This window comes from Polyergus mexicanus, unplaced genomic scaffold (assembly GCF_030449975.1).
Source record: "Polyergus mexicanus isolate NDT 795.1 unplaced genomic scaffold, iyPolMexi1.0 SCAF_1, whole genome shotgun sequence".
Classification (NCBI taxonomy): Eukaryota; Metazoa; Arthropoda; class Insecta; order Hymenoptera; family Formicidae; genus Polyergus; species Polyergus mexicanus.
The window spans coordinates 11,404,319-11,428,702 of NW_027223321.1; the positions used below are offsets into that span (position 1 = coordinate 11,404,319).

Below are 24,384 nucleotides of genomic sequence, written 5' to 3' on the forward strand. Positions count from 1 at the left end.
TAAATATTATTAACAATCTATAATTGTATGTACATATTTGTTTGTATACGTATGTGTATACGGTTTTATTATATAAAAACACATTTATTCGGCTTGCATAGAACCACGCCAGAACATTCCCGAGAGGTTTCCGAGGAACCAATGGAGCAGGACGAGGCCAAATGAGACGCGTGAAGATTATTCTGCTAAATATAGAAAGCATAATTCATTGTACGGAACTGTAAATGCTCTTTGGGATGATTAGAAGCGCATTTCTCAGTGCAAATAGAGGGACTATTGTCCCGCACGGCTACCGTGACAGGCGCATGGTCAGCCGGAAATGTTTCACTTGCGGGAACTTGATCGACGGCACGAAGTGTAAACTCATGCACAGTCCCAATTTTACAATTTTTAGTTTATTTCTGGAAAAGGCGCAATAGTTGGATAAATAACGGCCAAGTAATAAGGAAGAAGTGATCTGTAAAAATTTCGGGAGATTAATGACAATTTGCGATGATGCATCGCAAGCTTACAGATGGGTCTCCTATTCTTTTTTCTTGTGCTAACAAAGACAAAAAGTTGTTTACGAGTCTTGCAAATGTTTCTATTGTTCTTCGCGCATTTGAAGCGCAAAAATGTTGTACAATTAGCATACGGATGACTAATTGTATTTGTCGTTCCATAGAGACTTTTTTTATTGTGGAACGCAAGGTTTGTAATCTTTTTAATGAATTAACGCTATTAATATCGTTGAAATGAAGTCGAACGCGCTAAAAACAGCTTTCGCCCACCAATTGGATATCGCTTGGCAAATTTTCGATCCCAGTGTCTTATCGACGAACAACGAATGATTTCGAGAATCTGATATCGAGTAAAAACCGGAATGCAAACATTTTGCAATGTTATTAGCAAAAACTATTTTTCTCTGGACAGTTCCATTTGAAAAAAGATCTTTAGATCAAGCGCATCGTCGTAACTCGGTGGGAGAAAATCAATTGTGAATACACGCATTCTCTTCGAAAATCAACATTACAAATATCCACCAATACTTTGTTGAATCGTTATCAATATATAACGAAGCGTCGAACTTTCTCACAGCTGTATAAAACAATCTGATGCATCGTGTTGCCTTGGATAATTCCCAGGAAGAACTAATATTCATGATAATTCATCATATATATTTTTGAATGCTAATTGCGATCTTGGGCGTCTGCTTAAAACAGAACTTTTAACGAATCGTATTTTAAACGAAACATTCAGGGAGATAAGTACAGGGAATTTGAAAAAAAAAAAAAAAAAAACTGTGTTAACCCAACAAATGCGTATCTCGAATCGTAGAGATTCCTTTCGTATATTGCGCCTATCGTTACACGAAAGATAACACGCGGCGGGGACACATAGATAATACACACATTAATCATGAAGAATGTATGATTTTTCGACGAACAATCTTATCCTTTCGTGACTATCGGGAGCGTCGACAACGTAAATATCTTTATTCGCAAACAAATTCGTTTTTAAAATAGGAATATATTTCCCCCCTTTCTACAAATTAAAGTTAAATGGAAAGAGCAAGCTTAATAATAACGAAACAATTTATATGTAATCACGGTGGGAGATTGCTATTCTCTTTGAGATTCTCTTCGTAGTGATTCGAAGAGACCTCCCATTGAGAATATCTATTTATTGTAAAAAATTATAAGAGTTAAAAAACAAAAGAAAAAGCAACACATCGTTGAATATAATTCTACGTCGAGCGCTCTTAATAAACTAAGATGCGGGTCGTAAGATGCACAGATGAGAAGTATCAGACTATTGTGCACAAAAGGAGAAATGTTCTCCGAATTTTCAGAAATTTTCGCATGTACGTCAGGTCTTTCTTGGAAGAGTACCTATCGTACAATACAATTGGACAAACGTGTATTTATAACAGATAGTAGCGTTAAATATGTATTTTCGCCGCGATCTACACATTCGTTGGAAACGCGTGCGCGTATCGTGCTGGTCACTGGCGCTTTATTGTTTTTCATCGTCCGCGATTCGCTTTCCCTGTTCTTCGAGCATTTTGGAGTACAAGCTTGTAAAAACTGCCTGCCAGTTGCGCGAACATTTCTTTCGAAACGAGGCGATAATTCGTGATACGTGATAAAAACGAAAAAGAAAACACAGTTGATGTCTATATCCTAAGATCCGACATTATATCATATGCGCGACTATACGCAAATGTATATGTGTGACGGCACGTGCGAACACTGAAACATGAAAAACTAAGATCACTCGCCGTATCATGCCGAGATCCTGGGAGTTGCCATGGCGTTTCTCGACACAACCTGCTTCACTATATTCGATTATATTCGGCTATTATCAGATGATACAGTTGTCAAGAACAATAATCTTTAAATTCTTTTGCTATAGAGTTATAAGATTATCCGATATTAAAAAGAACAAGTTTCATCCAAATTGTAGTTTCACTACAATTAGTTATATTTATCGATATAACAAAATTTGACTCAAATTTATATTTCGTAATTCAGATAATTTGATTCGCTCAAGCTTTGATTCGCAAGCAGTTAATTGTCTGCACTGGATTAATAAAACAGCATGTTTATCAAATGTAATACGCATTGATTAAGATATTTGAAGATATTTAAAATAATTCGAAAGAAAGATTTTAACATTTTGTTTCTCTTTGAAATTTCTAATACAATACATGTTCGAAATTTATAAGTATTTACTGTATAAAATTTCTCGTCTGTCTCTGCTATTACGCGAATCACTGCCAAAGATTATAAAATTATATGATATGGTACATGTTTCTCCATGAGCACGTGCAATTGCATTAATACAATGTTAAAATATATGTTGTTAATGTTATCAACTGCGAGAGGCGCAGAACGAATCGAGAGGGTATCGTTCTGACAAGATTTCAACAACTTGGTTTCTTGCTGCGAACGCAAAGGCTGGTGTGATTTTTGTGATATTTTGTAAAAATAAAGAAAAAGCTAAGCTATATACGGTTAATTAAGAGTATACGTCGCGGAGATGCCTGTATGTGTGTGTATGTAGAAAAAGCAGAGGTAAATATAATTCACAGATACAAGCATTTATTTTTGTGTCATGCATTTTACGAAGAAAAGGATAAAAAAAACAAATAAAGATGAAAATATAAGAGAACAAATCTATTGATAAACGAATTACATGAATTACAGAATGCATATATTATATATATCGTTTGTCATGTAAGAGATAAAAAGATATATACATATATCTTATATAATTCTATATATATTAAAATATACCGACATATATGTACATTGTATATCTGTGTATCGCAAGAATCTCAAGTGTCTGTTACATGTTCGTCCCGATAAAAAAAGATTCACTGAGGAAACGTTGCGTGTATAAAAATCGTGACTCGATGTATATTAAGTATAAATATATATACGAGTCCAGCCCCCCTATGTGTGTGTATACAATAAATTAACAAGAAAGAAAGAGAGAGAAAAGGAAGAATGTTAAGAATGATTCGCTGCACACACCAGTCTATCATTAAGACAGTAAATGACTCTATTGTAATATTATGGAAGATAATTTTAAGCAGAGAGAGAGAGATGTGCATACTTCTCTTGTTTATTATTTAAGAGCGGTTTGTGGTCGTAGCGTCATCCGTGATTATCAACCGAACCCTTTTTGAAGTTTACGAAAAGATATCGTGGGCCTACAAATCCTAGTTAATGTTCTTCATTGCAATATTCCTGTCCCTGATTTGTTCATCTCGTTTCTTCATTGATCCCTTTATTGTTCGATTTAAGCGATTAAAATATCCGAAAGACACGAAGAGATTCGTACTCGTATTCTACATTTCATGTTAAATATGACTCTGTAAATCTGAATTTTCTTTTATACAAAGATTATAGTACAATTATGTCTTAGAATCAATATTCTTTTTGGGCAGCTAAATATAAAATATGAATACACAGGATAAAATCTTACAAATGTTTTTAAATTTTCGAGCTTCTATTCATATTTCGTATTTAACCACACCACACATATAACATTTTCCCATTTAAAATAAAATCCAAATTTAGATTGTCTCGTTTAAAAAATAATATGGAGTACGAATACGGATCTTAATATTTTAAATTGTTGTATTGTTTAGATAGAATCGGCACGTGATTGACGTGTTTTGCGCGATTTTTGTTTGGAGCTGGAGCGAAAAGGAGAAAGAAAGAGAAAACTTACGACATTCCGGTATCACCATCCATAGCAAGTTGATACAAATTAGATGTAAATGAGCTATAAGTTCTTATCCGAAAGCGCCGAGTATAAATGTGAATTTTAACAGAGCTCTAGTGTTACGTTATTACATACATGCACGAATATATTGTCTATATTGCGTAAGCTTAATATAATAGTCATAAATTTTTTATGTATATAAATGTACCTCGTAAACTAATTTTAAATAAAAAATATAGTCATTGTGTTAACGTTAGTCTTTCTCTCTCTCTCTCTCTCTCTCTATATATATATATATATATATATATATATATATATATATATATATATATATATATGGAATATCTGGAATGTTTTTTGTAGAAGTGCAACATTCGACACGGCTTGAGAAAATTAGCTAAGCAATTTTTATTAATACATGATGATGCAACTTATAAATTTCAATAATTACGAAATTTCAATCAACCACAAAATTATTTACAGAAAATAAGAATATTATAAGCAGAGAGGTAATCACAGAAAGTTTGAACAAATTTTTCATACGATATACATATCTGTATATTTTAAAGATACAGGCGCAATTCATAGCTCTTGTAGACATTATCTGACATTATTCATACAGCACAGTGACACAAAATGATTTATACCACATGATCATGCATTTAAGTGAAAACTGTTAATGAAGTGACAACAGTCAGTATCGCGTAGCATGAATCGCAATTGGAATAAAAAGGCTTTAATTAAAATGCTGTTTACGTATTTTAAATAGATTCCCACACTTTTTGAAAAGATTTGAAACAATCTTCAAAAACTTTGATCTCTTAAGCAAAGCTAAAATCTAATAAGTCGATTTTAATATGTACAGAGTGGTATGGAAATTGATACTCTTCAAGGAAAATGTCACTATAATCAATGGATCAATGTACAATCTGTCGTTCACTATCGTTCAGCACAGTTGTGTAGATCTTCAATTAAAATAAATTATCGCAATCAACACACACACACACAGATAATCCATAAGTTATCAAGGCAAAACCAATAAAATATAATTTATGTATAATTTTTAATATATAGAGAATTTAGAGATTAAATCAAGTGAGAAAGATATTTTTTATGAAGAAAAACCAATAATATTTGATATATGCAATAAGAAATGTGTTATATGTATAATTAATAAACAAAGATTCTTTTTATGACAAATTTCATGAAGATCTACATATACATTTTCAGAATAATTAATCGATTCGTCTTGTATCATCTTGTATTCTATGGCTGCGTTCGAGAAGCACGGTTACGCGCTAAAATCGTAATTCTATCGTAATTGCTCATGGCGCTAAAAGCGTGCTGCGCGAACGCACCCTAAATAATGATTGAAAAATTTATTTCATCGCGTGATAATAGCGTCGAGAAACAATAATCGGACCTGAGTTTAGCAGAACTTCCATCGATTTCCGCATTCGTTACATAATACGAAGGTGGTCATCGGTTCGTCAGCTGAGCGTGTCTGCACCTGATTATACGTGCAGTTACGCTTCTTGCATTTGCCGCATTTGAGCAAATCGGTCTTAGTTCCTTGCACAGTAGCAAGTTGCGCGTCATTGATGGCCTCTTTCTTGAATTGTTCACGCAGTTGCTTAATTTCATCGCTTGCCATTTCCTCCGCTGTCATTACCGCAAGTCGAGCGGGCGTAATTGCGCCCACAAGAAAATTCATTCGTAAATTGGGATTTTTCATGTCGCGCAAATTGGCAACTCTGCTACGTACCTGCAACCGAATGGATAAAAATGATTGTTATATCAATACAATTAATGTAAATATTTTTGCATATATACATGAAGGGGAAGAAAAACAATTCTGTGTGCAAAATAATAAGATATTTAATTACCCTATTTTTGTATCTATTATCAGTATTTTTGAATTCCGCATAGATCGCCTCCTCCAATTCTTCCGCCAACTCTTCTGGACTGGCGCAACCATCGATGACTTTCCCATCTACGCGTAAAGCTGTTACTAAAAGTTCTCTGCATTTTAATCTGACCGCATCTGTCGTGGTAGGAGCAGGGAAGGACGCCTGTTTCCTCTGCATGTCTTTGCTTGGCTTCTCTTCCTTCACTTTGACGTCAGCGGCATCTGTCATATCCTTTTCCTTTTTTTGATCACTCTCTTCCTTTCCCTTATCTGATTTTTCATCCTTCTTCTTTGAACTACTTGATGAAGTAGAATCCTTCTCTTTATTGGATCCTAATATCATATACATAATGTTTCTTAAAATAACTTACATATATATTAAAATCAATTATATATTACACACATACCAGATAAGAACTTCTTCCAATTTTTAATAAGAGTTTTTGATAAAGAAATAACTTCCTCATCTCTGCTTGATTTCCTCAAAGCATTCACAGTCATTCCAATGCGTGTTTTGGTCAAGAGTTCCAAATTGACGGGTAATTTTTGAAGTATCTTGAGCAATTCCAAAGCTTGTTCCTGGCCCTAATTAAAGCAATATTGCATGCTCAAAAACATTTTCTAATATCCTTATTTTAATATAATATATTGATTTTATGTGATATCATTAATATTTATATATATTAATATTTTACTTTATTTCTGCTCCTCAGATATTTGTAGAAAAAAACAACAAAACAGTTTAAAAGTCTATTTACAACAGATATATTTTGGTAATGATAACAGACATTGAAAATTATACAACTATGCAAGATGTAAAATTCAAAGTGTTAAAACTCGAGATCCATTAAATATTGTATTTTTCTAATGTAGCAGATAAATGAGATGAATCCTCTGTGTGATACTGTATACATTGTGTATAACGTTTGATATACTGACTGTAATCTATAATAAATGTATTAGTAAATGTATAAACTTCATTTTGAGTACATAATAAATATATTGCGATAATATAGCTTTGCGCAACTTTTGGTCATTCGCGGTGAACACTGATAACTGATAACGCAACGAGTACTCGACATCGACGTTGAAAAAAATGCAGCGCCTTCTTTCAGGAAGCTCGCCTTACGCGCGCTCGGGGCCCAATATACGATGCGATCTTCATTTTACTCACTTACTCACCGTCCCGTCACCGCTCGACATTTTATTGAGCTTCTTCTGGATGCGTAATACTTCTTCCTCGGCGCTCATCGTCGGGAATCCACAGTTTTTCACTGAATCACAAAATCGCTTATAAACAGGCGCGAGAAAGGGACAAACAAAACTTCCGTCGATGCCACAGGCCACAGACCGCGATAGTTGATCCGCGAGTAACATCATGACTGCGACTGAGATAATGAACTCGAATACGAATGCGCGTAAGCAGGTCAACCAATAAAACGGCATCGTATTTGCTGGAAGTGTCATCTATTCACCATGACGTTGCGATTGACCGTAGCCACTCACAGCGATCGATAGTTGGAATTTTTCCACTAGACAACCAATCAAAAGATACTGTGTTAATTGACCACGTGGACAATCTGGTGACACTTCTTTGATAGTTGCGTTCCTTCTCTATATGTGCGCAGTTTTGGTTGTCATGTTTTTATGTGACTCGTGACGTTTCTCATGGTTTCTCAGATTCTTAGACTTTTCGTTGATACGCGACACGTGGTCGAATGCATCGTAGGCCGATATTACATTTGTCGTACGACAAAGTTTTTAAGCACATTGATTGGCTGCAAAATAGAAACTTTCTCGAGTCTCTAGAAATTAGCTAATCAATGCGCTTAAAAAGTTTGTCGTACGACAAATGTAAGCGTACACTTTTACATAAGCGCATAATCACAAGGATAAGAAAATTGATTGGTCCATTTTCTTATGCATAACGAAATTGACCAATCAATTTCCTTATGCTTATGATTATGCGCTTATGCAAAAGTGTGTGCTCCTGCTCCCCGCTTTACAATTTACAATCCGTTGCGGCTTTGGTCGAGAGCGGACGTGTTTTGATGCGTTGCGCGTGTGTCCTTTGTTTGGACTTTATTTTTTTGGACTCTCCTCTTTTAAGAGGATTTTTGTTTGTTAACGTTTTTGTATTTACATTTTACGCCACTTCCATATAAATTATACGTTAGATCCTGGCCGTATTGACCCTCGACCGAAGGCAGATGCTATTTAAGAAAAAAAGAAGAAGATGTCGCGTTTAGTAGTGAAAAATTTGCCGAAAAGCGTATGTAGAACTCATTAATATCTAACGTTTATAATATATACATTTTTTTTCTATAAATATCCTCAAGAGATACCCGAATATACATATATGTAGATAAAACTTTATTGATGAAGTGGGCACTTTGCATATGTATCTTAATTTTTTATTTGGTGCACGCAGGTGACAGACACTAAACTAAAAGAATTATTTAGTCAAAAGGGTATCGTGACTGATGTCAAGTTGAAGTATACAGAAGATGGAAAGTTTCGACGATTTGCATTTATCGGATACAAGACAGAGGAGCAAGCAAAACTGGCACAGTCCTTTTTTGATCAAACATATATCGATACATGTAAAATATTTGTTGAGCAGTGTGCAGGATTAGGTATGTAATAAAAGATAATTGTTTTAGCATAATAAGCTATAAGATTTTTGTGGATTTTAAAGTAATACAAAATGATATATTTTAGGTGATTCCTCCAAACCAAGATCATGGAGCAAATATGCAAATGATAGCTCTTATAAAAAGATTAATAAATCTCTTGATGATAAATCAAAGGAAACATTGACAGATTCTACAAAAAAGAATAATATAAAAGAAAGTAAAAGTGATAAAAAGAAGGAAAAAAAGAATGCAGACAAAAAGAATAATGATGAAATTAAGAGAGCACTTGACAAGGTATAATAAATTTTTCTAATCTCTTTATATTTAGTAACTTTTTAGGTTAAGTCTTTTCTATTGTAGTTAAGGGAAATTATTATTGTTTATTAAATTATGACTTTAAATTTTTAGTATAAGGATGATCCTTTATTCGTGGAATTTCTTGAAACACATACTGGTAAAACAGCTTGGAAAAATGATATTGATATATCTATGGAAACACATAATGAAAAAGAGAAGTCTGATGATGATGATGATGATGATGATGAGTCCAATGATGATAAAGATGATGAATCTAAGGAAAATAAAGATAAAAAGGAAGATGAGAAAAATAAAGAAGAAGAAAAAATTGCGAATAAAGTTATATCAGATTTAGAGGTACGTATGATAATGTGATTTTCATTGAATATAATGTATGTATTGATATGTATGTGTTGATACTAATGTTATATATACTATTAATAAAGTTTTTAAATTCTAGTATATAGAGGCATTAAAGAAAAAGCAACAGAATGTAAAAAATGAAGAAAAATCTGTGATTAATAATGTGCCAAAACATGGTCCAATCACATTCTTCACTGTAAAATTACGAGGACTTGCATACAAACATGTAAAAAAACATATTAAACAATTTTTTCGTCCTATAAAAGTTGCATCTATACGAATACCACCTAAAATTAAAGGTATTGCTTATGTAGGTTTCAAAACGGAGCAAGCCATGAAGAAAGCTCTTATGAAAAATAAGAGTTTCCTAGGTAAAATTCAATATTAATTAGGAAATAATAGTATATATGTAATAAACATTTTATCAATATTTTTCTTTATGTTTCACATTTATGCAGAAGGAAAGCAGATATTTGTATCTAAATATGAGAGAAAAGAGGCAATTGAATCTAACGGAAATTCAAATAATGAAACTAATATTAAATGGAAGAAACAAGAAGATGCTTTAAAGAATGAAGAGAATATAGCGGAATCTGGAAGAATATTTATCAGAAATCTGACATATACGGTTACAGAAGACGATATAAGAAAATTGTTTGAAAAATATGGCCCTCTATCCGAAGTGAATTTACCTGTGGATAGAGTGACTAGGACACCAAAAGGATTTGGCACGATAACTTTCTTGATGCCGGAACATGCTATAAAGGCTTACAATGAACTGGATGGTTCTGTACTAGATGGTAGAATGTTACATATTCTTCCCGGGAAGGCGAAAACTTCCTTGGAAGACATTGATATGGAAAATTTAACTTATAAACAAAAGAAGGAGCTGCAGAATAAAGCAATGGCAGATTCATCACATAATTGGAATACGCTGTTTCTTGGACAAAATGCCGTAGCAGATGCTATCGCGAGTCGCTACAACACAACGAAGGAGAAGTTATTAGAAGACGGATCAAATGGAATGAGCGCTGCGGTCAAATTGGCACTAGGAGAGACGCAATTGACACAAGATACAAGAGCTTTTTTAGAAGAAAATGGCGTGTGTCTGGATGCTTTTAATCAAGCACCAAAGAAGAGATCGACCACTATAATCTTAGTGAAAAATTTACCGGCTCAAACAGAATCGAAGGAACTCCGAGAAATGTTTGCCAAGTATGGGGAATTGGCGCGTATCATAATGCCACCGGCGGGTATAACAGCACTGATCGAATTTCTAGAACCATCCGAAGCACGCAAGGCTTTCCATGGATTAGCTTATAAAAAATATAAACATCTACCGTTATATTTGGAATGGGCACCAGATAACAGTTTCATCAGACCTGCATCTGAGACTGACATAACTAAAAATAATATTGACAAAAGGAAAGAATCGACAAACTCAGCAAAGAAAGCTAAAAAAGAAGTTATGACAGAAGAATCTAAAGAAAATGAGAATATGCATACAAAAGACGATGATGAGCCACCTGAACCAGATACTACACTTTTTGTAAAAAATATCAATTTCTCAACTACAGAAGAACAGTTAAAAGATGTAAGTAATTGAAATAGTTATATTTATAAGATAACCATTGTTAGTTTTTCTTGCGCATAAATGTGGTAATATATTTTCATGCTTTCAGTACTTTGGTAAATGCGGTCCTCTTCATTACATCACAGTAGCTACTAAGAAAGATCCAGAAAATCCGGCTAACAAACTGTCCATGGGATATGGATTTGTAAGATACAAGAGAAAACACGACGCGGATCGTGCGTTGAAAACGTTACAGATGTCAGTACTTGATGGGAAAAGTTTAGAGCTGAAACGATCTGAGAGAACTTTAATGTAATAACAACACTAATATTTTAATTTGTCTTATTAAATACCAGGAAATCTTAATAATTATGAAACTACTTTTTAGATCCGATGTCAAAACAGCGAAAAAAAAGTCAAAAATTACCGAACAAACTGGTTCTAAAATTTTGGTACGTAATGTACCCTTCCAAGCAACTCTCCAGGAAATAACAGAATTATTTAAGTATGTACATTGTATATATATTTTACCGAAATATTTATATGTAATGTAGAATATAATTTTGTTAATTGTAATTTTGCAGATCGTATGGTGAATTGAAGGCTGTACGATTGCCAAAGAAATTGATCGGCGCTGAGAAGCACAGAGGATTTGGTTTTGTCGAGTATTACACAAAGACAGACGCAAAGGTAATTATTTATAGTATCTATACTTCTAGAATTTAATTTTTTAAATAAATCCGATGTGCCTTGTATGATGAGGGATTAACTTATTTAAAGATGTGTATAATAGAAAAAAAACTGTGTTTAATTTTATTGCTAATTTCAATTCACAATTTTTTGCAGAAAGCGTTTAAAGCATTATGTCAAAGTACTCACTTGTATGGTCGAAGGCTAGTGCTTGAATGGGCACAGGCAGAGGAAGGTATCGAAGAAATTAGAAAACGTACTGCGAAACATTTCTACCAAGGTAACTTATTTCTTATGTTTATTGTACTTTAATAAATATTATAATAAATCAATTCGTTTATCGATGTGCGATAGAAAGTTTTATGATACTGAAGAAAAATTCTTTTTTTTTCAGAGAGTTCAACAAAGAGATTCAAGAAATCTACATTAGATCCTGAGAGTGTTGGTCTCGAATTAAATTCGGCTGACACATAAAAAAAAAAATTATTAAGCAAAAAAGAATGTTAATATGTAAAAACTTCTGTAATTTAATACAAGTTTTGTGATTGTGCATAATTTAAAAATACAGTCTGATAAATTTTGAATGTCACGAACATTATTGGAATCAATATTTAGTATTGCTATACATATCGATTTCCATTTCTTTTCACATTGGTAGAGATTCAAGTTGATCGGCAAGAAGTCGAAAGAATTTTTATTGCACGACATTGACCTTCGTGTCACGTTTAAACATGACTTTTTCTTTTCTTTTCTACAGAACGATACAGATTTCCAATGATTAATATAATGCGATAGTGTGTTTGAGTTAAGATAAAAATGCAACTAATACAATATTATCTTAACTTAACTGATTATACAAGCCGCTTTCGCAGGATGACAAGTTTTGAGAGTGTAAATTGCAAAAATATTGATTACAATATACATGCTATTATAAATATTATGTTGCTGTAGAAATCTCTATCAGTGCCATAGATTTCACAATTCCGTGAATGTATTAATTAAATCAAAAGGGCATTATTCTGAAGAGAATTGCAGTAATTATAAATGATAAATTTGATCCATATGTATATTTAATGCAATTCCTGGTAACTTTTTACTACCATTTCATATATATGTATATATACAGGATGCCTTACCAAAAGTGGTCATCCCCTTTTATCTTTTAAAAATAAAAAAATTATTAAAGATAAAATTATTCTGATATATATTTGTTACAGTCTATTTCTATTAGTTTAAAAGATAAGAGGGAGTGGCCACTGTTGGTGGAGCACTCTATATATATGTATATGTATGTATGTATAGAAGTATAGGTATATATTTATACATGATGTATATATAAGTTTTATCTATAATATATTTATATAAAACGCGGAAAGAGAGAGAGAGAGAGAGAGAGAGAGATAATAATAATTCGCGTTGTACACGAATAAACTTTGAATTTCTCAAATATTTCTTAGGAATCCAATAATAACAACAATAGAGGCTTATTGTTCGAGTACTAACAAGTAAGTGGGAAAACTGGCAAATAAGAACCAGGATATTGGTGCGTGTTATTACTTATTATTGTTATATCTTAATAATAAATGTGTATTTTTTTAAAATATACATTTGCAATTTAAATTTTGGACAGTTTTTTTATCCATCTTCAGCATGGATATAAATATATAAAGATCGCATTGCAATTTTAAAACTTGACACAAAATTTGTTATTGCAGTCAAATTTTAAAGTTTATACATTATCCATTAATCTATACAGACTCTTTTTGTGGATTTTAGTGAATTTTCCTTTTTGATTATCGAATTTAATTTAAAATTTGATTACAAGAAATTTTATGTAAGTTAAATTTTAAAATTACAATGTAATCTTTATAATACATTTATATCTATGCTGAAGATGGATCAAAAAAAAGGTCTGAAACGTACATTTTTTTAAAATACACAATTATTATATATATATATATATATATATATATATATATATATATATATATATAACAATATTAATAAATTCGCGCACTAATATCCCCCCGTTCATTGGCTCTTATTTGCTAGTTTTCGCACTTAATTATTTTTTAGAAATAATTTATTTGTTTCTAATGGATCAACAATTATTGCTAGAGATATTCTTTATCTTATCACACATATTGATTAATTGAATATTGTAATTATACAAATCAGAAAGAACAAAAAATAGTTACAATGTCTTCAAAGTTTCTCGATTGACAACAATCTTCATATTCATACAATCTTACATGCTCAACGAACAGAAGCGAACTAGCAGCAAGGTAGACACCGTCAGTGAAGAAATGTCTTCCTTTCACCTCTACTGCCACATCACCCGGAGGGGTTTGCATTGGGATCCCCAATCCTGGTATCGCGAAGGACTGGAAATGCGGTTCCGGTTGGTGGGACTCAACATCGGTTGGCGATGTTGTCCCACGAAGGTATTAGCAGTAGTATGGGAGACGATCCCCATGAAAGTAATAGTGCGCTTGTGGTCCACCTTCGCCAGCCAAGCCAGTCGTACGCTTTTCGTTCTGGAGAACGTTGCTTGCGCGATTCGTTCGTAGATAATTGATATAAAAGTGCCGCATCGTCGTCCTCCAGTGTCATCGTACAGGTACAAGATCAGGAGTGCAACGGCGATCGCATCGTCTTGTCACTGTGGATCACGTGCATCATAAGCAGATGCACCTGACGCGCGATGTGTTCAAGCTGAGAAAGACTCTTGACTTTGAAGACAGGCGAGATACCAAGTCACCGGGGGATCAGATCGAGCAGTTAACATGGACTGGGTAAGAGCAATTTCACTTTCGAACCAGTAATGAATTGAGTCATCATTAGATCATTATTAGCTCCTTCAATTTCTCTAATTGCAATCTGAAGGGTCGCATTCTAAATTGTCAATGATGAAATATGATTTTCTAAAAATGCAAGATTGTATAAGTGAAAAATTATCGTCAAACGAAAAACTTTGAAGATCTTGCAACCATTATTTGTTTTTCCTGATTTGTATAATTACAATATTCAATTAATCAATATGTGATAAGATAAAGAATATCTCTTGCAATAATTGTTGATTCATTAAAGGAACAAATAGATTATTTCTAAAATTTCTAAAAAATAATTAAGTGGAAAAACTGGCAAATAAGAGTTGAGGCATAAGGTGGTCGAACTTGTTATATTATTTTAATAATAAATATGTATTAAAAATGTACGTTTCGGACCGTTTATTGGTCCATCTTCCGTTCGTCTGGGATGTGATAGAATATCACGCTGTAGGACGTGCTGGATTAGAGTATGACTGGTATAATCACAGAATAAGACATATAAAAAGCAGTTTAATTTTAATATATCTATGGAAAATTTATTCTGAAAGGGTTGAAACTTGTTTAAAGTACCAGAATTAAATATATATGCTACATTTTATACATTTGAGAATAGAGATCTCACACAAAATTTCTTTTTAATATCTCTAAAAATTCATTTTCTAAAAATGACTATGTTTATTTCTCTCTGAATGATTTCCTGATTGAATTGGAAGTAAACATCACTGGGGGATTAAAGTAAGAAGTAAACATGGACTGAGACGAACATAATTTCATTCTTACAATAAGATATACAATAAGTCAGTATCTGTTTTAATGATAGGCGTTTTTCATTAACGGTTGTTACGTCAACATTCGGTAAAGACGATAATGTGCGGTGTTTTATTGTAGTTCTCACAATTATCAAGAAGAAGCGCGCAATCTTCTTTTTTATATAGTAAATCGTAATCACATATTATTATCGTAACCACAAATTTTAATTTTTCTTCTTTATTTATTTCATCATGCAAATATGCATTTAAATAGATTTTGTCGTGAAAAAAGGCATTACAAAATTGTAAAGAATATTAATTAAACGAGTCTTTTGATTATTTGTCTTGAGAGAAAGGGGGTCAATTTTAACTTGTGTTCGATTTCATATCGGTTATCGAATTATGACATTTTGATATTTCGACATTAGAATATATGTCGAAACACTCGGAAAAATAACACAAGGACTGCGCATAGACGGGAAGTCTGCGGACTTTCCTGTACGAATGTATGTTATCTTTGTATCAAACGCAACGCGGGTGAAACCTATGACCATCTATTGCAGGATTTCGCGCGATAAATAATAACGTTTATTCGGAAACTTCTTCGGAAAGAAAGGGAATTTCCGCGAGCGAAAGAGAGTTTCCGTTACATTTCGCTTAAAATTATACTTCATTTTCCGCGCATGGATAGCAATTTGTCGTTACGAGTATACGTACACTCCGGTATAGATCGAGTTCCGCTCTCGATGATTGAAATTGCATCGATATTAACGAGAAATCGTATACTTGATTGCGATCGTGATCCGTCCTATATGATTCCACGCGAGTACGAAGCAATCTACTTTTAACGTGACTCGATAAGGTGAGGATAAAAGTCGCGCGTCGGAGGTAGAGATCGAATTCCAGAAGAAAAGATCTGTATTCGCGCTATGTTGAGTAACAACACAGGGGGAGTGAGGGGGGGGGGGGGGTGGCGAGGGAAACATTTGACTTGCATATTCGCCCCGCGGTATCAAAACGCGATTCACGAGCGGGGAAAAAACCTTGAGAACCGAGTTGCGAGAAGTACAAATTTATGGGCACGTCCGTAGGCGTAGACGCTCGCTCCTTTTTCTTTTTTTCTCTCTCTCTCTCTCTCTCTCTCTCTCTTTTTCTTTGCATCTCACTAGTCACGCTTTCAACGAGTCGACGAAGTTTAATGAGCACGGAAGTGAGAGAGAGAAAAAGATAAGAAAGGAAAGGAATATCTTCCTAGGCAGGCGTGACTTTTGTTCTATAATCAAAATAATTGATTATTAGATAATTAATTACATCATTATAATGATTGATTACGATAATTAATTACGACACTAAGTTTGAATGATGTTAATTTGAAAAAAAGATATATTATGTCAAATTACTGACGATGGTTCAATATTTTTTTGGGAGGGGGGAGGGAGGGGGGGGGACCAAAACGTTATTTGTGAATATTTATTATTTAGAGCCTAATGTACTAAGTTATCTTCGAAAAAGGTTCTCAATATTGAAATTCTCAAAAATAATATAACGTGAAGCGTATATATTGTATATATAAAAAAAAAAGTTGAATTTAACAATACAGTTGTTCGAGAAAAAAGGGAAAGATTGAAAGTGAAAGATAATGTTACATAATGTTTATATTTTAATGTCATAGTTAATTCATATTTTAATCATACGCTATTTTTTATACGAAGTGACGATTTATTTTTTACCTTTTACCGAGTTTAATTTATAGTTAGTAAGAGACAATTACAGAGTCGAAATACTACTCTCTATCAAGTATTACGGAATAATATTCTACCAAGTATTACGGTAGAACGACGTGTGTAAAAGTAGTATCACCGGTCATTTAAATTAATTTGAATTAATCTCTCCGATCGAATTTTAGACAGTGAAAGCAGGATCGAATTTATTCGCGTAATCGTGTGCTTGCATGTATAGATGCGCTTTACTGTTCCATATAATAGACGATGCGTCTACTGACGATAGAAATTGAGATGCGCACGCATACCTACATTTTCTACTCTCGAGTTAAATTTTTATAGAGTTTTTGTAAGAAAAAAAAAAAAAAATTTATTTTTCGATATTTTTAAAGATTACAACACTTTGCAAATCGAAGAAATCAGTCAATTACGTTTTTCTTTTTTATCCAGTATACATATTTTACATATGACACGTTGAAAGTATACTTTTTTTCTTCTTTTATTAAGTAATTATTTTGTTCTTTTTTTAAGTAATTATTCTTTTCTTTTTTTTTTAATTCTTTTTGTTTTTCTTTTATTAAGTAATTATTCTTTCACTTATTATAATTAACTTTTTATTATAATATACAAATTCGCAAATTGGACTTTACATAATTATCATTAACCATAATTGTAATTCGGGATTATTGCATTACAACGTGATTAAAATTAATGTCTTTGTCGCTCTTTAAACTAAAAATAGATATATATATTTTTTTTATATTTAAGATGTAACAATATTTTATAATTTCCTTCTAAATCTGCATATCTTTCGTAATTAACATCAATGTATTGTATATTGAAGAAAGAAAAGGAAAGATGAAAGATTCTACATTGCAATAATAATTCGCTCACTCTCTACGGAATAATAATCTTGTAAAAGATCGATTCAGAAGGTTCTGGGAAAAATGTATAACGAACCTCTTACCGCATGATTTACTATCTCGTAACGATAGTAGATCAGCGGTGCAACTTCTCAGGATTTACGCGCGATTGAACGTATCGCAAGGCTGCAATGGAAGAGATCATTCGAGGGCGCGATTTATAAGCACATATCGAATACCTGGGAACGATGGTCGGCTTCCTCCCGAGGAGGATGGAAGGAGGGGACCCAGCTCGCAATACAACTCCACTTTTAAACCGTTGCACGCCGTTGCAAAGAAGGAGCGAACGCGTGTGGCAATTCGATTGCGAAATCGAGACTGGGAGGTTGTAACCAATCCTCTCGTGAATCAACGAGTGCAATTTGCATCATTTCGGTAGCCGCGAAAGAATCGCGCTTCGATTTAACCGGATAAAAAATCGAACACCATCGGTGGTGGACTGGAGTCGTCACTTTTTATCATAATGTATAACGTAAAGATCACAAAAAGATCATCAAACAGCGTTCTATGGATTTACAATTTATTTGTTTCTGCAAAATTATTAGTAAATCAAATTCTCAGAATTTTGCCTTAAAACATTTAATTAATTATATTATATTTAATGTTATATTTAATAATTATTGCATTATTTTTGAATTGCCTCGGAAAATCATTCAAAATTTGTGGATATATGATAGAGAATATATTTTCCTCTAGAGAAGAAATTAATTATATTTGTTCGACTCATGTCAGTCTTAAAAAAAATCTCTGGCTCCTATCTTTTCTATAATTAAACCGGTTCAAAAATGAAAAATATACATATTTCTCAAATACGATTCAGGGGTTTATCTCGTATCATACGTCATACTATGCAGCTTCCGAAGTGAAAGTAAATTTGCACTTTACTCGACCGCGAGGAGATGCACGATTTTAATGCCGATTAAGACCGATCGACCTTGCTGTCGATGACCTTCATTCAATATATCGCGGATATTTGCGTGTCCGCGAGACGCGTGGAGGAATGCGTGAAAGAAGCCGATGTCCCGGAATGAAAGGTTTCCTTTACTTTAGAGGAGAGAAGAACGACGAGACGGAGATAAAGGTGAAATATATAAGACATTTGCGGAGGACGGACAGCGGTCGACCTTTCGATCGTTGCTCAAGGCAAGATCTTTCGTCGATGTTAAATGCAATTTCATTACTGCTACTATGCAGTTGAATGCACTCAATACGATGCTATTACTTCTCAATATTTATGTATTTTCGTAAAACGATTCTGCGTGTAAATTAAATTCAGAGTCGGATTCATAGACTAATGAGATTTGACCTTTAAATCCGTAATTGTCAAGGAGCCTCCGCAAATTAATTTAGCTGAGAAAAATTTGTGAATTTTTTTAAAGTTACTATTGTTTAATGTAGAAGGAAATACAGATTCTCTTGATCATATTTTTATGTTTGATTTTATTGGAATATTTCACTTCCACTTGTTTATCGAAATAAACATAGGCATCTTCAGAATCATCTTCTTGCGATTGCGAGAGCTCTGACATCACTGTCATAATGTTAATTTCATTCGTTTATCAATATTCGAAAGCTTTGACATCACCGTCATATGATAATTTTATACTTAACCGCAAATGGAATGGAAATGTGATGAAAGCATTTCTTCATTGACAATAAGTTATTTCATTATCATATTGGTATGGGAAATATTTTTATCAAAGAGGAAAAAAAATACTGTATTAAAAAATGATTTATCAAATACATTTAGAGATATTTTATTAAGAAGAGAAAATATTATATTTAAAATTTTAATTCGAGTAAAAAAATAGAAGTTAATGAATACTATGTAACATTGAAAAGATATATGCAAAGAACAAACTGAGATGAAAGATAATTTTTTTGTCATTGTTTTATTAAAGAAAATGAATAATTTATTTATGACACATATTACAAATGAAAAATAGAAGTTAATAGATTTTCTAAATTTGAGCGATTTTTCTCTTTTTAACGAACAAGAGTTAACAACGTGGCAAGTCGTCGACTGTGGCTTGAATCGTTTTGTCGACAAAGAAGACTTAATTGCCGGCATAATCGGTCAATTAATTCTCCACGAAGGAGAGCGAGAGTTCGAATGCCCCCGGGGTAAATTCCATAGAAAGTAAAAGCGAGTGAAGCACAGTCTTCCAGGACAGTTCAAATCGATTTTACGTTTCCACTTTCGAGACGGCAGCGAAATGATTGCGGATCGAAAGTGGCGTTTAATCGACGATAAATCGATAACGCAAACGTGTTGTAGTAACTTTATTTTAATTAGCATCTAACGATGCGTGCAATTAGCTTAAAAATGGAAAACTCTAGTGCTAATATGTAAGGCGACATGCGATAAATATGAATTAAATTACAAGTTTTATACAGTTATAAATAATATTTTATTTAAAATAAAAAAATATAATAAATATTACTAAATGTATGTAATTATCATAGAGTATAAAAAAGTAAATGATAACTTACATTGAAGCAGACACGTAGAGAAATTATAATTGTTTATTTAGAAAACAAGTTTGATTTTCTATGCAAATTTCACTTTAATGATATTATTGAAACAGTTACAATTATATTTATCGCTTACTTCGAAAGTGATGGAAATGTAGTCTTAAAATATGACGAAGTATGCAGTAATACTAACGATTTCACCAAGATATAAATTCAACTTGAGAAATTTGATTAATGAATTAACGTTAGAAGGAACGTGTGAAAATTTAATTTTATTTAATCGCATGCATGCACACGGTCAACGAATAGCCACAAATCAAATCGCGATCACCGGTACACCATCGATACACGTACACTGAGGCCGGAAATAAAAAGATTCCAGATCAAGAATGTCGCCTGTACCTTTCATAACGTCAAAGAGCCGTTACACTCGTTACACTATTATAGCACTGTATAACCTGTCACTTAATTATATAAATCCGGCTACCGCGACTTTTATTAAAACCAATTATGGCAATTTTTTCTATAATATTCAAATATTCAAATATCTTGACACACACATATATTTATTTCTGTTCTATAGATTATTCCTTAAATAATATATTTAAAAATATATCGATTATAATTATATATCGCCGTTTTTACAGTATTACATGAAAGAGGAAATATGTTACAGAAATTATTCTACATATATTGTATAACGTGAAAATAATATTATCGTTCATCTAAGGAAGAGAAATCGAGTAAAATATAAATATGATATAATGAGGGCACACATCAAATGCATTATGTACGATTCTTTCATTATTTTTTCGTGATTTTCTCTTTCGAGCAAGAATATTATTCGAATGGCATATAATTTATTCGCAACAATTAGTTTTTGTCTGAGGCACGTGGCAAATAATGACAATGTTAACAAAAGTCTAGAAATCTGGATAACGTTGAAAATTTGGATGTTGTAAATTATATATGTGAGAATTCTTATTGAATATTAGCAATTAGCATATATCCGTCTTACATGTGTATTGTGTGTCATTATGCAATTTAATGTTTAAACATTTTAACGGAGACCGCACCGGTAAGATCGTTAAATGCAAATATGTTTTCATACTGCATTTTTGAACTCTGTCATTTCGAGGATCAGTTGATGGCGATGTAAAAGAGAAAAATCGAAACCTCAAAAATAGCCGGAGGAATGTATTATTCCCGGCATAACGCGTAAATAACGACAATGTCCAGTGAGACGTTTGTTTTTACTATAACCTTGGTCGTCCAGAAATCTGGTTCTGGAAATATACGGCCACGGAAAGGTCAACCGGGATGCTGTCTGTATTATTATAGCGATAGCTCCGGTTGGTAAACGAGTTCTATTCTCGTATTCTGCCTTCGTCTTTCAGTTTTTACTCCCGCGGGATTGAGACCGATAAATATCGCGATAAGAAAAATGTTAACTAGAAATTCCTTCGCGAGAGATGACGACGTTATAAAAGTTCCGATTTGCATCGGCGAATTATAGTTTGACGCAGTTAATAATATGTAAATCACAAAACGATTTAAATGTCAAAAATACTCGTCGTCTTAAAATTTCGAATATGTTGAAAAAAAAACTACTTATACAAAATAAGATATTATAATTATAAATAACAGGAAAAATTGGGTAGTAATGCTGGAAAAAAATGCAATATAGAATTCATTTGCATATTAAAAGATACGAAAAAGATTTTTATGGAGACGCTTAAATTAGCCATTACTTTAAAACTGAAAACATTTATAGTTTTTATCGATAAAGAGAAATTTTAATCTGTAATAAAGTTTGATATCGATTTATCGTCGAGAGGATTATCAGCTGTCATTTCGACGACTACTCGATAAATTATAACGCCGCTACAAATTACATCATTGTCTGCGAAAAAATATGATTTAAAAAATATTTGTATGCCATTTTGAAGCATAAAGTCATCTAAGAACTCGAATGCTCTTTTCCCTTCGAAAGATACCGGAAGAACAAATTTGTTGAATCACGGAGGAGAAATTTTCTTCTTTGTCTCTCCTATGCATCAGCTGATCGGGCAATCGATGTTTCATTCGAAAGAATGAGATGCTTCGTGATGTATTACATTTTGAACCTTCGATAATCTCGACTAGAATCTCGAATTAGAATCCGAAATTATCATATTAACAAAGACGTATAGAAATATTATTCGTTTATTGATGCAAAGCATCAGCTTATTGTGTCATCATAATTTTATCAACAATGTAAATATGAGATGGAGAACGTATCACACGGGAGAAACATGAATGCAACTTTGTGCATTTTAAATAATTCGCATTCTCGAAATGTCCCGACCTTCGATTATTTCTCGATCGACCGAACACGGCGACCAGTTGGTATTTCACCGCGGAAAACTGATTACAGATTAGACTGGTTCACAACCAGTACCGAATACACGAGCAAAATACGTATTGCATTATTAGAGAGATTATTGACAATCGTTGGAAACAATTCCGTAAAATGTCGGGTTAAAGATGCATATATATATATATATATATATGAACATTTGCATAATTATTATGGTCGTTATTATCACTTTCCTTTTGTGTATGTAATGCGGCAAGACCGTTTACATAATATCGATATTCTGCACATGTATCAATTATATAATTACAGTTACAGGAATACCAACACGTCTATTCTGATTAAGTGAAACCGTTATCCGTATATTAGATATTCTCAGATATCAACTAAATATTAGAATCTTTTCTATATAATATTCTTGATATATATTCAGATTTAACATTGCCGTTTCTTATATTGTTGTGTGATTTATGTATGAAAGTTGTGTTAAATAAATAAAATGTAAGAGGTGACGCTATTAAAAAAATATTTTAATAAAGATAATTCTGGGATAAATGAAAGGAATGAAGAAATAATACGACACGTTTTCGTGATATAATGAATTTTTTAAATTACTGAGATACATTTGATTTTTCAAACAAGAAATAACCGTCCTTGCATCATGAAATTTATTCGTTACGATTTATTTTTTTTGACATAGCTTGCGTCTTCGTGCGGCAACAAAAAAATAGAGATACTTATAAATCTAGACATTCAAGTGACATATAGGAATCTCAATCTGATATTTATGTTTAGATCGGCTATATGCAGAATCAAGTGTTGCATCTGCCACGTTTGGAATTGCATTCCTATGCAACTTGTAACATCTTGCGCGTCGTAAATGAACCTTTTCGATTATAAGAAATTCTTAACTAACTCTCATTATGTACGTAAATGGATACATTTCAAAGTTTTTTCGCGTTGCATTGAAGTATACATCTAACTAAGGTCAAAGTTAATTATTCCACGAGAGGGGAAGAGTGATAGATGTAGCGAAAAATTGGTTAATATAGCTTTTCTTGGCGAGTTGGAGTGTAGGAATAATTTTTTTAGAATAATACTGCTAATAATTATGGCAATAAATAAATTATAGCAATTAGATTTATAATATACATTATGCATATTGACATATATAAATTTATAATTTGTGTAATGAATAAGGTTGAAGCGATTTTATTATGTATGAGCGATATTTCTGACAAAATTTTATTATCAATTCACAACTTGTGTATTGAATTATATAATTGCGAAAAAAAGAGAAAATTCTTAAAACTGCTTTCACTGGATTATTTCTATGAAATAAAAATCGCAGAGATTCAAAGACGACGAAGAGAACGAGGAAGGGCGATGGTAGCGGATCGCATCGAAAGCACGACGCAAACTTCCGTTCCGGTTACGAAACTTCCAGAAAGCCAAAGCAATGACCAGCCCCGTTGCTCGCCGATTGCTGATCGGACGATCGATGTACACGCGTGTGTGCGTGCGCGTGCAAACATACATCCGCGCAAAGAATGCTCGGGGCTCTCCCTTGATTCGCTCGTTGTATATTCGCTTTCCAAGGATTCTCAGCAACGTAGAAAGTTATTTGACATTTGAAAGAATTCAGA

The 24,384-nt window shown here is 32.9% G+C and overlaps 4 protein-coding genes across 18 annotated transcripts in view; 3 read left to right on the forward strand and 1 right to left on the reverse strand.

The window, feature by feature from the left end:
* Hdac4 (histone deacetylase 4) overlaps positions 1-4,471 on the forward strand; it is a 96,271-nt gene extending 91,800 nt beyond the window's left edge. For all 14 annotated transcript variants that reach the window (XM_070299088.1, XM_070299091.1, XM_070299026.1 and 11 more), the window contains one exon: positions 102-4,471. In XM_070299088.1, coding sequence (XP_070155189.1) covers positions 102-165 — 64 coding nt within the window. In that variant the 3' untranslated portion in view covers positions 166-4,471. The remainder of the gene's footprint in view (positions 1-101) is intronic.
* A 146-nt stretch (positions 4,472-4,617) lies between these two features.
* On the reverse strand, positions 4,618-7,500 carry Tfiis (RNA polymerase II elongation factor). Of its 2 annotated transcripts, none has more exons than XM_070299123.1 (4): positions 7,299-7,387; positions 6,532-6,709; positions 6,102-6,457; positions 4,618-5,980 (listed from the first exon to the last, which is right to left on the reverse strand). In XM_070299123.1, the coding sequence occupies exons 2-4, from the start codon at positions 6,623-6,625 to the stop codon at positions 5,645-5,647; spliced, it is 786 nt and encodes a 261-aa protein (XP_070155224.1). In that variant the 5' UTR covers positions 6,626-6,709; positions 7,299-7,387; the 3' UTR covers positions 4,618-5,644. The 2 variants fall into 2 exon arrangements, with proteins under 2 accessions (XP_070155224.1, XP_070155215.1); XM_070299114.1 differs by having other exon boundaries at positions 4,621-5,980; positions 7,307-7,500.
* Positions 7,501-8,058: 558 nt separating this feature from the next.
* Positions 8,059-12,166, forward strand: LOC138934956 (probable RNA-binding protein 19). Its single transcript, XM_070299130.1, has 12 exons — positions 8,059-8,182; positions 8,302-8,396; positions 8,556-8,760; positions 8,846-9,054; positions 9,169-9,414; positions 9,518-9,791; positions 9,879-11,014; positions 11,103-11,305; positions 11,382-11,498; positions 11,578-11,683; positions 11,840-11,963; positions 12,078-12,166. Exons 2-12 carry the CDS (start codon positions 8,361-8,363, stop codon positions 12,155-12,157), a joined length of 2,736 nt encoding a protein of 911 aa, XP_070155231.1. The 5' UTR covers positions 8,059-8,182; positions 8,302-8,360; the 3' UTR covers positions 12,158-12,166.
* Positions 12,167-13,767: 1,601 nt separating this feature from the next.
* The window catches only part of LOC138938494 (uncharacterized), a 33,351-nt gene continuing 22,734 nt past the window's right edge, over positions 13,768-24,384 (forward strand). Inside the window, exon 1 of the mRNA XM_070305514.1 lies at positions 13,768-14,478. Within this exon, the coding sequence (XP_070161615.1) occupies positions 14,470-14,478 (9 nt within the window). The 5' untranslated portion in view covers positions 13,768-14,469. The remainder of the gene's footprint in view (positions 14,479-24,384) is intronic.

Coding starts and splice junctions, on each gene's coding strand:
- LOC138934956 (XM_070299130.1), top strand. CDS start 8,361: ATGTCGCGTTTAGTAGTGAAAAATTTGCCGAAAAGC. Junction 9,415..9,517: donor AAGTTATATCAGATTTAGAG/GTACGTATGATA, acceptor TTTAAATTCTAG/TATATAGAGGCATTAAAGAA. Junction 9,792..9,878: donor GAAAAATAAGAGTTTCCTAG/GTAAAATTCAAT, acceptor ACATTTATGCAG/AAGGAAAGCAGATATTTGTA.
- Tfiis (XM_070299114.1), bottom strand. CDS start 7,375: ATGAGCGCCGAGGAAGAAGTATTACGCATCCAGAAGAAGCTCAATAAA. Junction 6,710..7,306: donor TGTCGAGCGGTGACGGGACG/GTGAGTAAGTGA, acceptor TGCTTTAATTAG/GGCCAGGAACAAGCTTTGGA. Junction 5,981..6,101: donor ATAATAGATACAAAAATAGG/GTAATTAAATAT, acceptor ATTCGGTTGCAG/GTACGTAGCAGAGTTGCCAA.